The 17146-nt window shown below is 41.3% G+C and overlaps 1 protein-coding gene across 2 annotated transcripts; it reads left to right on the top strand.

The window, feature by feature from the left end:
• The first annotated feature begins 3264 nt into the window (after window positions 1-3264).
• LOC124060842 (regulator of G-protein signaling 5-like) lies at window positions 3265-13514 on the top strand. Of its 2 annotated transcripts, XR_006843637.1 has the most exons (6): window positions 3265-3416; window positions 4111-4224; window positions 5420-5481; window positions 9020-9186; window positions 11247-11962; window positions 12000-13514. XR_006843637.1 is itself a non-coding variant. In XM_046392194.1 (5 exons), exons 1-5 carry the CDS (start codon window positions 3373-3375, stop codon window positions 11409-11411), a joined length of 552 nt encoding a protein of 183 aa, XP_046248150.1. In that variant the 5' UTR covers window positions 3265-3372; the 3' UTR covers window positions 11412-13514. The 2 variants fall into 2 exon arrangements, 1 of the variants encoding a protein (XP_046248150.1); XM_046392194.1 differs by having other exon boundaries at window positions 11247-13514.
• The last annotated feature ends 3632 nt before the right edge of the window (window positions 13515-17146 follow it).

The following is a 17146-nucleotide window of genomic DNA, read 5'->3' as shown; positions in this document are numbered from 1 at the left end:
GTTAAAGGTTTACTTAATACATTCTTAAATACAATGAAAACTATGCTTTCCTTTAGGTGTCCAAATTATAGTCCAGGTGCAGGCTGTCATATGTGTATCATATTTACATTAACATGTAAATATACAACAATATTAACATATTGTGCTTTTGCGTATTCCAGAATCTTAATTAAAAATAGTTTCTTTGTTAAAGGGAATTGTTTTTATTAAAATAAAGTCTAATTTTGCTCTTTCTTATGGCATTTGTCTAACGCTCATCAGATTTTGGAGGGATGGCAGCTGCTGTGTGGTTGTTCCAGTTTTAGTACCAGAGTTAAATCACGAGGATGTAGTGGATATACGAACGTCTGCATCCTGATTCCTGCACGTGGTTTGCTTTGCAACAAAAGATGTGACGAAGGTCGGGGAGATTCAACAGACAACAGTAACAGTAACACACAGCACTTCAGCACACAGAGCCGTGAACACAACACAAGGATGCAGCACTGCAGGTCACAACCGCCTTTTGACGCATGAACATATGTTTTAGTGAACAAGGAATATACCTCCAACACACTGTCCCGCAACAACGTGGTACAAAGCTATAGAAAACATACCGGACTGATTAAAGAAATGCCAGTTGATGTACTTACCCAAGCTGGTTGTCTGGCAGTGGGCGAAGGACACGAGTAAGATGGAATAAGCAGGCGAAGTACATCAGCTCTCACAGAGTAATTAGACACGGGTGACAGGGGTGAAGAATCCGAACGCGCTACAATGACTTCAAAAGTCTCAGGAGTCGGCATGTGATGAAGACGTGGGACAGCAGGACGGACGACAGTCGACATCACAAATCACAAAGCAGCATATCAAACTGAAATTCTTAAACCCTGTGGGGAAAAGAAGTTGTGGCATTTCTTTTCTGTGGAAATATTTAGCTAATTGCATCAGCTAAGTCTGAACTTTGTCCTACATGACGTGAAGTGGACAAACGCTGACAACTCAGAGTCTCCTGGGTTCAAAAAAATATGAAAGTATTGAGCAGCCCACAGAATTTTTATTAAATACATACACACTTAAGAAGAATCGCCGTCCAGTAATTTCTGCCACAGATTAGAGTTTTGATCACCACAGAAAATGAAAGGAAATTTCTCACTTTTATCTTCGTTAAGACAACAATAGACTCAGCTTAAAAACTGAGCGGCGAAAAGCAACACCTGCTTTTCTTGTTTTATGTGATTAGCCGTCACATGACCTGAGTCAGCATTACATCAAGCCCATGTTTCTGACGTTCACTGCAGATACGTCCGTGAATGTAAATGTTTTGGTGAGCTTGGCTGTGAGCCTCCTGCCTTGTGTGAGTATAAAGTGAAATAAATGAAAGAGCATTCAGCTCATCAGTCCTTGTCCTTCAGCTCTTTTCTAACACTTCGGGTGTTTCAGCAGAATCATCTACGAGAGAAGTCTGTCGCCACGTTTCCTCCTCTCAGCGTCGGTGGGGAGGGTTAGGGTTAGGGTTAGTTATTCAGTGAATTTCCAACTGAATGAAAAACACATGATGTGTTTGGAGGCTGGCTTTCAATATTTTTAAATAAGAAATAAATGAATCAGTTGTCATCACAATGTGATCCTAAGACCTTGGACGGCTTGCTAAAGCTAAATGATGAGAGTTGTCACTCTGAAATGCTGACACATGGATTTATTTGAAATGAATGAGAATGCGTTCACGTGGTTCTTCCAAACAGACAATGAACACATCAAAGTTAAAAACACCATATCAACTGCGTGCTTTGACAAGGCTGTTAAAAATTTAATAGCAGGTTGATATTTGTTTGAGTATCGACAAGCAAACTTTTCATTTCTTCTAAAACTAAACACCAAGAGTCCGTCCTCAGCCGTGGAACAGCAGCCGTGGTTCATGTTTGACTCCAGCAGTCCTGTGGATAATAACTGAGTCCTCTCAAAGGCAAATGTCACATGATGTTGTTAAAAACCACTCAGAGGCAGGAGATCAGAAGCAACGTGCGACCATGGACAGACACTGTACAGATTAAATCAGATTTAAGCCTGAACCCCCCCCCCCACCCACCCTTGTTTCTGGTCAATAATGTGCTGACAAAACAAATAAACCTGTCAAAACACCTGGTAGAAACAGTAAAGATGTTGTATTGATATTACTGAATATCACAAGTTGTGACTCCTGTCTGCACAGGTGGTTTTGTTTCTGTGTGACAGAAACAAAACCACACTTTGCTGAGTACACCATGTGTCTGTACTGAGTTCATGAAACGTACCACACTAATAAAACTGTACAATGGCTGCTCGGCTTGACTCAGGAACCACAAACAGCCTTTGGAGTCGGTTTCTTTTGACCCTGAGGGTGATCCTTTGGTGGTGGGACAGCATATGACGTACTGAGCTTTTTGGGTAACAACCAAAAAACAAGCAGTGAATATGAGAAGCTGTCGAGCTGGGATCAAACCTCCGCTCACATTTGTAGTTTTATTTCCCTGATGTACCAGTTCCAGACTCAAGCCTGCAGTGGGAAACGTTTGTCTCCCCCTACAGGCAGTGAGTCATGAACAAGACAAACACTGCTGATGGTGCTTATGTCTACAGGTGAGTTGATCCAGGTGTGATCCCAGGTGTGCTCTCCTAACATCACAAAAATTCCCTTTTATGTGAAATGTAAGAAACTTTTCTTGGATGCCTCTTTTGTCCACCGTAAACGTACTACTTTACCGTAGTTTATTCCACCACTACAGCTACAGCTACATCACTACAGCCAGCCTTCAGCTTTGACCAGCCGGTCTTTGCTGGTTGACATCTCCCCTCTCCATATCACCAGACACTTTAAAAAGGAGAGATTTATCTGACCACAGTAGGCTTAATGAGTAAGGTGGGAACTCATTTAGCAACAGTTTGAATGTGAAAGATGTTCAACAAAATGTCTTGGGTGGGTGTTTGTGTTTTGCACTTGAGAAGAAGTTTTGCTTCTTTTTGTTGAAAGAAGTGAGCAGTTCATGCAGAAAAGGAGCAGGTTTATGTTTCTCAAAGTAAGACAGCTAACATCAAATATTTATAAAACGCACTCAAGATCTAAAAAACAAAAATGGTCCCAACTCCTGTACACTGGTCCAGGATCTGTTGTTTAACTGAAACCTCAAAGCAAACAGCCATTCATATGTGAAAACCCGCCCTTCCGCGGCCACGCTGCCCGTGCTGCACACATTCCAGTCTGATTGGCTTAGCTGTTGGCCCAAAGCCCAAAGGATGTCTGTATAAAACTCCCCGTGAGCTGAAAGCCAGACTCAGAAAGCCAAAGGGACTGTGAGGCTTACAGTGGACTAACAGGAAGATTGACTCAAGCACCGCAACTGAAAGCGTTGGAAAATGTGTAAAGGATTAGCTGCCTTACCCCAAACCTGCCTCGAAAGGTGAGACCAGCATCATCGCATGTGCTTCATCTCATGTGTCTTAGATCCCAAAACAGTTTGGCTGCCTTTCACCTGAAAGAGCTTAAGCTTTTTTGTTTTGTTTTGTTCCTGAAATGAATTTCTGTTTCCTGGAAGTCATTTTTTAATGGATTATTTGACCTGAGGAACAGTTTTATCTGTGTTGTTCCTGTTATTTTTGGTGTATGCAGATTATACAAGACAGTTTACACAGATCAAAATATTACTACAGTAAATACTACATTTTCACTATTTGAAAATGTGATGCTTTTCGTAATGTCGTAATGTCCAGAACAACTTCATAACTGAGTAAATTATGTTAAAAACTAAAATAACAAAATGCTGTAATTTCGTCAAAAAAAGCTGGAAATGTTACGACGGTTTTTCCATTTAGTTTTGTTTTGTAGCTTTAACTTTTTGTCTTGTGTTACCTACTAAACAACATGAAGCCTCTTTTGTAAAAAAACAAACTCAAACTGGTTTTTGTAGCAAACTCAGTTTTAAATCACCTGATGTGTTCATAAATTTAATGTGGCTTACAGACACAATATGTCAGAGTCACGTTGGAAAGATGACCATAAACAACATTAAAAGCTGAGCTACTTTAGTGTCTGAAAGTGAAAAACAACGACTTTGTGACACAGAACGTCTTCCCCTTCTGCTTTCTGTCACTCAGGGCGAAGGAGATCAAGACAAAATTGGGAGTTTTGCTGCAGAAGCCAGAAAATGCCATCGACCTCATCATCCCGTACCCGGAGAAGACTGAGAAGAAGCCGGAGAAGCTGCAGAAGTGAGTGTGGTGGGGAACGTTTGGCAGATAAATGTTGGCAAAGTGGCAGAGCAGAGCAGCGAACTGCTACGACATCTGGAGACTAAAGCATGTGAAGAATCTCCAGACTCCTGCTGGGCTCAGATGTCAGTGATCCACTTTATTAGGTGTTAACCTGAAAACTGTGGTGCAGACATGAATTATGTTTTAAATGCTGAACTACTTCTCTTTTTCTTTATTCCACACAATTGGAAGTGTGTAATTCTGCCCAACTTTGTTTTTTCCTTTTAACATAATAGCAATTGTGTTGTAAAACTTTTGGTGGAAGTCCTTGAATCAGACTTCATATTATTTTAAAACACTGAATATTTTAAAAATGTCCCCAGAGGAGGACTTGACATTAACAACTCAAATGGGAAGATTGTGATAACATTTAGTGTTTGTTTGACTGTTTGTTCTACACTTTAAACCCAAGATGTTAAACTGGAACATGCGATAGCTTTGCAAAGCCACCCAGAGCTCACTAAGCTCGTGCCTGAGTTCTTATTTAAGTCTGCAGGACATGCAGTTTCAGAATCTGAACTCCTTTCAGTCACTTTCTGTCCAGTGTCTAAATGCTCGCCGTGATTGGTGCGACACTCACACCAGACGCGATCTGTTCTCATTGGACGTTTTCCAGAGTTGAATCTTGCAGCAGAATCAAAGGATGCAGTCTGGCTTTGTGAGACGAGAAACATGCATCAAATGTGTGCTGGAATATTTATAGCTTTGTTTTTAGATTTTCACTGACATCCAGCTTTTCCTCAGATTCGAACATTTGTTAACAGCTGGGGGGGAAAAATCAATATGACAATGGCAATGACGAAGACTCGGTTATGGTTGAAATGATAAAAGACTGTTTGGCGTTCTGGGAGAAAATGTGTCAGTGACCAACAAAGAGGTCCTCACAAGTACTGAAAATCATTTCAAATCAATATGTTAAACGTTTTTGTCTTTTCACATCAGTTAGATGTGGAACTCGTCAAATAACTGCAAACTTTCTGCAGTTCACACAAGCTAGTTTTACATCACATCCTGTACAAACACCAACTGCAGAAACTCCCAGAGCTCCACACTGAGGAAGAACACACACTTTGCTTTAACTTGTATTTGCAGTGATGTTTTGTAAGCAGTTTTGCTGAAGCTTCCTGACTAAACTGAAGTGTTGTGTGTGCAGGCCGACTCCTGACGAGGCTGCTCAGTGGCGTGAAAGTCTGGACAAAGTCCTGAACAACAGCTGTAGGTGTACTCTCTCTTTTAGTCTCTCTCTCACACACACAAACACACACACACACACACGCACGCACAGCACTTATTGGTGTCACACACTGTAGGTACGACTGCATTAGCTTACATTGATTCCCAGGAGACTCTCCCTAACTTACATTATTACCTAACTGACCAGCTTTAACTCTTTAGCTAACATTTAGTGATGTACCAAATGGTGTAGCAGCTTTTTGTCTCAGTATGGCTTCTGACCTGAGCAGATTCTGCTTCCTGCCACCATCAGGCTTAATGAACTGTGAGACTGAGGAGTTGTGGGGCTTCAGACTGAACGTGTTTTCTCTTTCCTTTTCACAAAATTAAACAGCTTTCTTGACGCGAGTCATGTTCCTCTAGCACCTTTTAAATCTACTCCTCGGTTAATACAATAACATGTCTTCAAATGATTTCCTCAGAGAAATAACATGTCGCTGGTTCACGTGCCGTTTGCAGTTTAATAAAGATGCCATTTCTGCACACCAACGTTTTCCTCGTAGCTGCTGGATGTTCAATTATTTCCTTGCTACAAAAAAAAAAAACCTCCTGGTTGAAATTCAGAGATAGAACACATTTTACATGTCCAGCCTAACTTAAAAGTCTGCCTCCTCTTCCTCACAACACTGAGAGCATCATTATTTCACACTATTCAAAGCTGTGTCCTTCATTATGTAACTGAAAGAAGACAACTCGCCATCCCTGAGGTCTGCTGTCTGTTCAGCAGGCTGTTAAAACAGGTGAAGCACGAGCATCCATAATGCAGCTTGTGTGGCCGTTGTTTTCATATTTATATTGAGTTAGACATCAATGTCGTCAGTTAAGTTTAAAGCTAAAGATAATGGTAATGAGAACTCCAAATGAACCCCACAAGCAGGACAAGCATTTTAAAATCAAATGGAAAAGTCAAAAAAATAACCAAGTCAGACATGACTTACAAAATCTGATACGTTTTAAATAAAGTCCTCTCAAAAACTTACTGAATATCAAGGGGCCTCCTGTCAAACCAGGCAAACTTATCTGGTTTAGTGGTTTAAGTTGCATTTTTCCGTCAGTACTCAGCTTGGCCATTGCAGATAGCTGCATTGTGAATTTTGCAATGGTCTTCGGATGAAGAAAGTATGTTGCTAATGTAAAACTTACATGGTCATAATTTGCTTTAAAAATAATCTCTAGGTGCAGACTAAGAAAAATGTAAGCATGGCTCATGGGGGGAAAAACACATTTACAATCCCGATCCAGACCAGAAACCAACCTCTGGCTCCACTGTTTACTCCACAAAGTGCACAGAAAGCATGAGAGCCAGCGAAGACTGATGATTAACTCTAATGGCTAACGGTATTTAGCGGTACGTGTAAACTCTCCTGCTAATCAGTCCCTTAAGTTGCCCCTGTGCATCAAAACAGATCTGGGTTCAGATGTTACTGACTGTACTGGAAAACATCTCTCTGCAGAGCTCAGTAGGTGGTAAAAGACCTTTCTAAGTGGCTCCTTCAGCAAAGACCAGGGCACAGAGATTAATGTTTCTCCTGTGTTTGCATGCCTGCATGAATGTGTGTATGTATCCGTGTGTGTATCGGTCCATGGAGGGTATGTGTGTTATGGTAACATCTCCAGGGAGAAGTCTAAATGATTCCACCAGTGTTGATTTATTGCCACAAACTGCTGCGCTGCCATTATTCACCTACATGAGATTCTACATTCACATTGTTCTTTACGGCTTGCTGATTCCCATGGGATTCTCAGTGAGTCATTACCTCTCAGATGTAGGAATACCCCCCCACTACCACCACCACCACCCTCCTTCACCCCCCAACCACCTCCACTCTCCTTCACCCCCCAACCACCCCCACCCTTTGACTAGAAGCTACAAATCGCATAACACAACGTACATCATGCAAGAAGATAATCAATAATGTCCGATTATTCTCAGATAAAAAGTTTGCACCTGCATGTTGATGGCTGTGCAGTTTTTAATTATTTTTCATTATCTGAAAGATCACACAACTCGTCCAACCAATGAGGGTCAGTGAGGTAAATTAAAACTTCATGGTAATAGAAGTGGAGTTCTGCTGCCATGTAAGTAAATTATTATAAACCCATTAAGGTGTGGAAAACAAACATTTTCTGCTGGGTGAAACACAAACAGACTGTCGTCAGTCCCTGTGCGTGTGTGCTTCTCTTGTTGTGTGTCCTTGTACTCAAAGTCTTTCAGCTGCAGCTTGATTGAGACGCGGGACTATTTTGAACCAAAGCAGCCATCTAGATGGCAGATAAAGCCTGAGGCCAGAACAGAACGCTTATCATCTGCAGCACATGCTCGTTCAGACAATGGGACCTTTTCAGGCATTATGTTAAACTATAATTGTCGTTTTATCGAGCCTGATTTCGGATCCTTGTTTTAGGATAACCGCTGCGCTTACTGTTCATTGTTCCGATTTTTTTTAACGTTTTTTTTTAAATTACTTTCACTAAATTTTCTGTTTTTATTCTATCGTTGCATGTGCCGTTTTAGAAAAAGAAAGAAAGAGAACCTCTTTTTTGGGTCCATGCAGAACGTTTTTGGAGAACTAATACTAAAAATGCAACAGTATGGATTAAGAATACCAAACATCTGGAGTATATGCCACCATTTTAATTATATTTAATTTCCACTACTTCACTTGGGAACATCTATCTGGTAAAATGATGGCGTTTTGCAGCCAAGGTGCCTGATGTTTAAATGTTGCGTAATGGCTTAAAGGTGTCAGCATGTTTGTGGAAGGAGCCATGATGCTATGTGACATCTGGCATGTGGTAATGGAGAGCCACTGGTGTCACTGCTGGAAAACAGGTGTGACTTGGAAAACAACGATATCAAAGAAGAAGAACTCAGTTCTGTCACAGGCTGCATCACTGATGGATTTCTGACTGGCTCGTTCTCTGAAGAGGAGTCTTAACAGTTTAACTAAGTTATTACATTAGACTAGTTCTGGTGCCTGTTTTGTGGTCCAAGCGGGACCGTTTGCTCTCATGCTGTATGTGAAGCATTTCGCTAAATAATCCCAGCAGTTGGCTGAGTTGATTGAGGATGTTAATTCTGGGAGCGAGACAGATGGTCTGATGATTGTTGTGGTTTTTCTGAGGGTCATTTTCCTTTTTATCTCTCAGCATGATGGGGACAAATGAATCAAAACACATTTTAATGGACCATTTCGGAAACTTAAGAACTGACGCATCCACGGTATTTTCGGATTTCTGACACGGTTTTATTCCTGTGCCATTTGTTTTTCTGTTTGACCTTGTGCTCCTCAAGGTTTTCTGCAGCAGTGTCACATCCTACAGTTGAGCTGAATTTGAAGTTATTGTGCCTTTCATAGAAAAGAGACTTGCAGGCTTGTTCACAGTTGGCAGCATATTTTAATTTAAAATGTCTGCATGAAATGAGGGCTTAAATAATTAATTGACTTATTATATGTTCTGTCAATATGACTCTCTCTCTCTCTCTCTGACCCTCCCCCCCCTGTCCTCCCTCCATCAGTTGGACTGGCTGCTTTCCGCAGCTTCCTGCAGTCAGAGTTCAGTGATGAGAATGTTGAGTTTTGGATTTCCTGCGAGGACTTCAAGAAGACCAAGAACCCAGTGAAGATGGCCGCCAAGGCCAAGAAGATCTACGAAGACTTCATCCAGTCCGAGGGACCCAGAGAGGTGAGGAACTCCTGTGACTTTCTTTCCTCTTATGAGCTCACATGAAATGGAAAGCTATCATGAATTTAATCACATAGAGCCAGCTTTTACATGACGGGTACCAGCGTTTCACTCTCACTTTAATATGAAATGAAGTCACAGAAACTCGTCCATTAGCTGGCAACAGTGTCCTACTTACAGCGTAACATAGCGCTCAGATGAATTCAGCTCACATTTTAAAAATACAACTTCTGTGCCAGTTCTGCGGGTAACCACAGTAACAAATCAGGTCCTCGTATTCAGAGGCAGAGCTTCGCATCACAGTTTCAGTTTAGAGTCAAACTGGCTGTTTCTAAATGTGCAGAGCTCTGCATGCTAAACCCACATTCCTTGGAAGATGCCCCAAGTACGCTGGCAATGCATGAAAGCAGGGACTTTGTCAACAGGGTAGACTGAGTAATGTGGACAGAATTTTGCGTAACGTTTCAAAACATTTCAAAATAAGAGAATGAATTGTTAGGGACAAAGATGCCTATGACGATTCACGTCGAAGGAGCGAGAGTTTTAGTTTTTATTTAATCAGTGTGGAGGAGAAATACAGGCGTGCTTGAGTGTAAACAGATGAGGTTAGACACAGAGAATGTACTGACACTCTGCGGTGAACAAGACGAGAAACACGCACACACACACACACACACACACACACTCGCAGGTAATAAACACACGCATGCTTCACACGTTTTCATAATTCCATCTTCCATCTTCACAACATTTCAGAGGGAAATATTGCTCTTTTACTGAGCTAAACATATCTAGTGGCGCAACATACCTCAGTTTAACAAATTAAAGGAACAGTTCAACATTTTCAGAGCCTCTCTAATGTTTGTACAGTAAATATGAAACAAGCACCTGCAGTCAGTTAGCCCAGCTTATCAAAAAAAGACTGAAAACAGCAGCGAAGAGAAACTCATCCAAAACTCAGTCATGAACACAATATAACTAATCTGATTAATCTATGCAAAAAGTGCAGATTAAACCTGGGGAGCTGCCCGGGAAGACAAATCCAGCAGATGTGCTTCCTTTGTGCTGTTAATCTGCATTTTTCGGGATCGATCCTGCCTGGGGTTAGACAGTGCAGCACCGTGAAAGCAAGGCTGATAGGGAATCAATATAAATGTAGATGGGTCACTTTACTGTAGCATGACACTGTGCAATCAATATTTATTTGATAATGATCGAGTTTAGGTCTATTTTCGCTCCTAACAAAGTCTTGGATGTCTATGAACATGCATTTATTAAGCTAAAGAGTTTGAGAAAGAAGAGAAGCTTAGTGGGTTTTGTTTTTGTTTTGTTTTCTCCCTGATCACAAATCCATCAACTAATAAGAAAGCGTGAAAGGATCCAAAATCAGAATTACATGGTTTCAGTCTGCCAACAGTGATGTGAGGCATAGCAAGTTCAACTTAAGTACAGTATAGTGAACAACCTTAAACATGAATGAGGGCCATCTTTTGGGGTCCAGTTCTGGTGGCAGGGAGTTAAGATCAACTAGCATTCTGCCGTCCCCCATCTGTCTCCCCTCATGTGTGTCATCTCTCCTCAGACCACTTGGTAATAAAGTCAGAAAAGTCAATATATGTACATTTTACTGCTAGTACTTGTTTTCTTTCACTTAGGAAAAGCTTAGGAAAAGCCAGACGACTATCTTTCCCTCCATGTAGTCCTTAGTAGCTTTAGCAAGCCTAAAACTATTACAGAGCAGAAATTACTTTCCATTTAAAGTCTCTCTCGGACTGTTTTAAAGCCATTGTTGTAAACATTAAGTCTCAAGTGAGTCTTTTCTTCAGAAGAATCACACAGAGCTTGATGTAGTTTATGTTTATATTTCATTCGGAATAAACAGAAGTGGCTCGTTAAAACAGGCAGCAAATGAATAGACAGTAACGATATTATCTTACCAAAAATGGTATTACGATGTGGAATCGTCATCTGCCTTCGTTTGCCCGAGTCCTCTCCTGCAGACGCACAATCACATTTCTCGACTGTCTCTGACAACGTGGCCTGTCGTCCTCCCACCGCAGGTGAACATTGACCACTTCACCAAGGATGTGACCCTCAGGAACCTGGTGGATCTCTCCCCTTCCACCTTTGACCTGGCCCAGAAGAGGATCTACGCCCTGATGGAGAAAGACTCCTTCGGTCGCTTCCTCCGATCTGAGCAGTACCTGGAGCTCCTGGTCAACTAAGCCTGAGTGGGAGTTTGAGGAGTTGGGCTGGGGGTGGGGAGGGCGTGGAGGTTTCAAACAGCAGTTAGTTGACATGGAAATAATAAGAAACTACTTTTTTAATTAAATATTTCTAATAAACTACCATTGTGTAAGACGGCTTGAGAACCAAAGACTTTTATTTTACAAAATACCTAAAACATGAAGGGAGAGAAAATTCTTTTTCCAGATTAGATTTTGAATATAACTGAAGGGAAATGCTGCCTTTTGAAATAGCCCTACCTCCCCACCCAACACACACACACACACACACACACACACACTCACACACACACACTCACACACACGCACCCACACAGATGAACACACGTATTTCACATCAAGACAGATACGGTTTCTATGAAAACATAAAACCCAATCTTGTCAATTAGGCCACAAACTCACTTCTTCAACTTTTTGATGCTGGGGGTCACATTGCAAACTAAATCAAAATTAACTTTCAAAAATTAAAATTAAAAACTAAATATGACCATTCTCTGGTTTTACCTTAAGAAAAGGTTGAACCCTAAAATGTATGGAAATGTTCTTTTAAAACACTACAGAACAAAGTGTTGCCCCCCCCCCCCCCCGAAACCACAAACATAACAGTCTCAAAAAGAAAAACGTCACAGCAACATTTAATTCCTTTGTGGTTTTCCCAAGAACACTCAAAGATATTAGTGCCATTTTGAGTGCCTGGAAATGCTATGACCCAAAACGTTTTCTGTCTGAGAGAAAACCATTGGGAAAACTCTAAATAGCATGACAGCTGGCTGTTTTAAATCAATGGATTTATTCAATCATTTCCAGCAAAGACCAAATATTTTGTTTTTCAAAGAAGGTAACCTGTAATGGAGTGCACCCTCCTCTCGATGCATGACTCACGATTATTACATAAATCAAATCAAATTTTCGTCTCTTCCGCTCTCTCACACTCTCTCACATATACAGTAAGTTTGGATTGTCACCAAAGCCCCTTTTGGTTGCGATGTATCCTGTGAGAGCCGCCCTTGAGAACAGTGCCGGCTGGTTGGCCCAGTGGTCGAGCTCCTTGGCTACCACTAAACTGCAAGTTGCTAAGATGGGAAAATCAAGTAGGAGGGAATCTCAGAAAAAAGAAGCGAACAGAGCCGTGATTTTAACAGAGAAGAGTCTGTTTCCCGTGTGACGATACCAAAGTTGTACTAAAAAGGTCCGAGATCTGGTTTTAGTGCTAACACACCAGCAAAGATAAAACACAGGAGACGGAGCTTGCAGGATTGCGGCACCAGATATTGCCAGTAGTGGTTATTTAGAATCATTTTGTTGTGATAATCACCAGCATTGGAGCACATCACTTTTAGTCTAAAATAAAACTTTAAAATCATGAAGGAAATTTAAGGAAATAGCGGCGTTGCTGTCACACACATAAGCCTAAAAATAGCCACAGTTGTTAAATGCAATATTTCACTTTTGTTTGCTTGTTAACACTTTCAACCATATATTTCAGTACTACACACTGTAACAAAATACTGGTATTCATCTTACACTAAGCTGAAATGTGCACGGATGTGATGGTGGATTTGGTGACGGTGTGCAATGTTTAAGTGTCCTAAATATATATATTTAGTCGACTGTAGCAACCATAAAGTGTGATCATATTTAATCTTTTATATTAAATAAACGTATATATGTGTCGTAACCAACACCAGAATATTGTTATCCAAATATTCAGCATTTTACAAGTCCTTATTGTTCCCTAAAATCCACTTGCTTCACACCAATCTGAAATACTATCAGGAGTGGCATGTTTTCCAACATTTCAGCTCACTGAAGTTCTGAATGTATAACTGTATTCCAAGAGCACAGGAATGACTCACAAATCAGAAAGAAAATCTGGGAAATTTATTTCTGTTTTAAACAAAATAGACAAGGATTCATTATGGCACAGATCGGCCAGTCTGGCGTCATAGTCTCGAGTGGCATACAAGCCAACAATCATGTCGCAGAAAAATCAATAAGGGCTTTAACAGTGCTGAGTATGCGTATTATTTCATGTAGCCTTGCATGTACGTTTTGACCACATAAAAATATATATGCATACAATTCCTGAAGATGTATTTATTTTACGTGTAAATAACGACTATTTACGAGAATTTGTGTCTAACTTATTCTTCCATACGACGATGGAACCCATGATTCTTGGAATGGACATCTGGCAAGGACTCTTCTCAGTCTTTTCACTGTTATAAAAGAAGAAGCACCTGACTTTCAATTGTCACTTTGTTTTTCTTCATTAGAAACCCACTTTAATATGTGTTTACATGAGAAGCACCATTCTGAGTCATTAAGACTGCAGCGGAGAAGCAGAATGTTCTCAGAAAACGGCCAGCAATGCGCACGCTACGAAATCGTCAAAATTAGTTATTTTAATACTGGAAAATCTTAAGGGGGCCCTGTGGAGCCTTCCTGTAAACAAACAAACGTCATGTTTATATTCAGTGTTAGTCATTGTTCTGAGAAAAGTGATGAGTGCATTTCCTCATAAAACATTTACAGATTTGTTGATTTTTTTTAAAAAAATCCTGCGTTGTTTACATCCGCGCTGACATGCTCATAACGCCGGATTGCAGCCCATCTTGGCGTGTTGCCACCACCTGTGGATGAGTCGAGCAGTGTGACACAGTTCATATGACTGTGTATAAAGTCAGCTGCATAGTGCGACCACAGGGAACCTTTTTAATTCATTTTAATTTGACAAATTCCCAGCTGAACTTTGTGCTTTGTACTAATTGGCAAGTACAGCTGACCTTTAGCTGGTGTTTTACCAGCTGACGTTTAGCTGGTGTTTTACCAGCTAAAGGTCAGCCTCGTATTGTCGTATGAACATGGTAGCATGTTGATTAGCCTCACAGATCTACCAGGGGGCCTGTAGACTCTTAGTTTTGTTAACATGTAAACCAAAAAAACAAATGAGGACATTTTTATCTCCAGATTTTCTCCCACGTTAGATCAGCCAGTTGTAGCAGTCCTTGACTTCACTGAGTGAAACACAAAATGAAATGGAGGGGAAAATACATTTGCAAAACGTTTGTTGATGCGTGGCTTCACATTTGATGAAATGTCAAAGACTTCTGTTGAGCTTTGTAACAAGCAGAGACCAACAGGACTGTAAACAGAAGGGAGAGATGTGTCAAAGTGTCAAAGGAAAACAGCTTTAAGAAAAAGACAGATTATCTTGTTGTAATCCCTCCTCAGAGTAAATTAATGGTTTCAAAGAACAAAGCAGCATGTGGAGGGAACGTCGGCCATGACTGAAACACACAGCGGAAACAGATGCAACCGAGGAAGGAGCTGCCAACACAAACACTGTCAGGGGCGCGTCTGGACGCATCCATTACGAGCGCAGTTCCTAGACTTATATGCAAAAGGCCACATGCAAAGGAGGTTGCTGCCAAACGTTTTGTTGAGTTTAACTGAACAGCTTTTACACGTACGATGCACTGTCACATTCACAGAGGCCTCGTAGTGGCTTCTGATAAAACTGAGCCTAAGTGAGCACCAATAACGAGGCAGAGCTTTAAAATGATCTCATGCCTTCAGGTTTGAATGCGTCTCCTTCTTTTATGTGAACAAGTTTACTGCTTTTGAAACCATTTACTGCTGTAACAAATTTTAAGCAGATTTTAAAAAATCCAATAAATAGCACTACTATGAGTTTGATTGCAACCCAAGAATCTCACCGGATACTTGACCTGATTTTCCTCCAAATGTGCCCAAAGAAGAAGAATTTCACTCAGGATTACATGATTTCATCAAAAGATTACTTTGGTCTGCTCTGCCAGCACTGATGATTAGCCCTCTGAACACAAGCAGACCTGCGGACGTTTTCAAATCTGTCTCCTGGAGCAAAGACGGTAACCAGACTCCACAGGAAAGCACACATTCTGCCTGAATATACACTATACAGACAAAAGTATCCAGACACACTTCTTTATGGGGCTGTTTTTCAGGTGTTGGGCTCGGCCCCTGACTTCCAATGAAGACATGTTGTCATACAGACTCCCCAGACTTTAAAATAGTTTGCACCTCACAGCAGCAAAGTTCTGGGATTGAATGTGTGGGCTTTGCATCTTCTCTGTGGGTCTGCGTGGGTTCCCTCTGTGTGCTCCAGCTTCCCCTTTATGTCAGCCCTGTGATGAGCTGCCCACCTGTCCAGGGCGTACCCCGCCTCCTACACAACAGATGCAGAGGTCATAGATGATGGATGGATGGATGGATGGATATTAGATTAAGACCAGAAGAATTTACTGTGCTGTTGTATGTAGTAGTCATTAAAGTTCAGAGGATGTGGATGCTGCAGAATCAGTTAGGACACAAGTTGACTGCTCACTTAGCTCCTCAGCCCCTCAGTTCTTACGACTTCAGGGCTTGCAAAATAATAATAATAATAATCGTGGTCTGTTTTCATATGTGAGAAAATAAAACATTGTGCAAGTTTCCCAGTGATACTGACAGTGAGATTCACTGTTGACAAAGCTAAACCCACGGGGTTTATTATTCAAGGTCTGTGCAGCCTGAGCTGTCAGCAGAAATGGCAACACATGAACTGCTTACTTCAGGGTGAAGGCAACATCACCGGCCGGCGTGGAAGCTGCCAACTCTTTCCACATCGGGCTCATTCTGCCCCGCAGCGATGATGTCCTGATGTGAGGAGTACGCGTTATGTTTGGCATTCAGTTTTGAGTTGTGAGAACACTGTGGTTAGATAACTGCCAATGAGAGAGGACTTTGACTTGTTCCCTTTGCAAAGTTTCAAAACACACACACACACACACACACACTATTTCAAAAATGAGACAGTGTGTTTGTGTGTGTGTGTTTGAGTGTGTTGGTATTTAGGAATGAGAAAGGAGCAAACAGGGGGGTTGTTAGGGGGTCAGGCCCACTCCTCTGTCAGCCTCTGGACCTGCATACCTGCAAACACCAGGATTCCACACATATTCAGATGTAAAAATGTGAAAAAACAAAACAAACAAACAAGCAAAAAAGGTTGTGTTGGTGCATTTTAGGAGGCTGAAATTCATATGAAGCCTTGTGTGCAAAGAAACAATACAGTTTTATCTGTGGATTCTTAAACTACAGTTTAATACGGAGTAACCATTTCTGAAGAGTGAAGTCCTTCCTCAGATCAATCATCTCCCTCCTGCCCACCAGCTGCCCTCAGTTTGGCTCTGTGGCCTTCACACCTGCTCCTTATCAGCTCGTCAGCCTGCTGAGCTGCTGCCTGCCTGTTCAGTAGCACCTCAACTCCTAATCAACTCCTGTTTACACGACGCTCCCTCAAAAGAGCTGCTTTTGTTACCAGGTCTGTTTGAAAGGCATCATTTGACCCACAGTTTTTTGAGTGCCAGAAATGCACTCATCTTGAAAGGGTGACACGTTTGTAGTTTTCTGCATTATAGAAAGTGCTGGGAATTTAATCTCAATTGAACATTTCATGATTATTTGAACAAATAGCAGTTGCAGAGGTAGCACAGATTATGTCAGCTTCTGGTAGTTCTTCAGCAGCTCTTTGAGATGCTGCCATATCAAGAAGGTGTCAAACCCCTGCATGGTCCTGGTTCTTCATCTTGGTTTAGTTTAGTCGGGGAATGTGTTAAAAAAACACATTAATGTACAGTCTATCTCCTGAGGATAACACACTAAAGCAGTGGTTGTTAAGCTAAACAAGCTTC

This window comes from Scatophagus argus, chromosome 6 (genome assembly GCF_020382885.2).
Source record: "Scatophagus argus isolate fScaArg1 chromosome 6, fScaArg1.pri, whole genome shotgun sequence".
NCBI classification, from domain to species: Eukaryota; Metazoa; Chordata; class Actinopteri; family Scatophagidae; genus Scatophagus; species Scatophagus argus.
Note: the sequence above shows the minus strand (reverse complement) of the source record. Positions and strands in the feature narration are given on the sequence as shown.

Coding starts and splice junctions, on each gene's coding strand:
- LOC124060842 (XM_046392194.1), top strand. CDS start 3,373: ATGTGTAAAGGATTAGCTGCCTTACCCCAAACCTGCCTCGAAAG. Junction 3,417..4,110: donor CCCCAAACCTGCCTCGAAAG/GTGAGACCAGCA, acceptor TCTGTCACTCAG/GGCGAAGGAGATCAAGACAA. Junction 5,482..9,019: donor CAAAGTCCTGAACAACAGCT/GTAGGTGTACTC, acceptor TCCCTCCATCAG/TTGGACTGGCTGCTTTCCGC.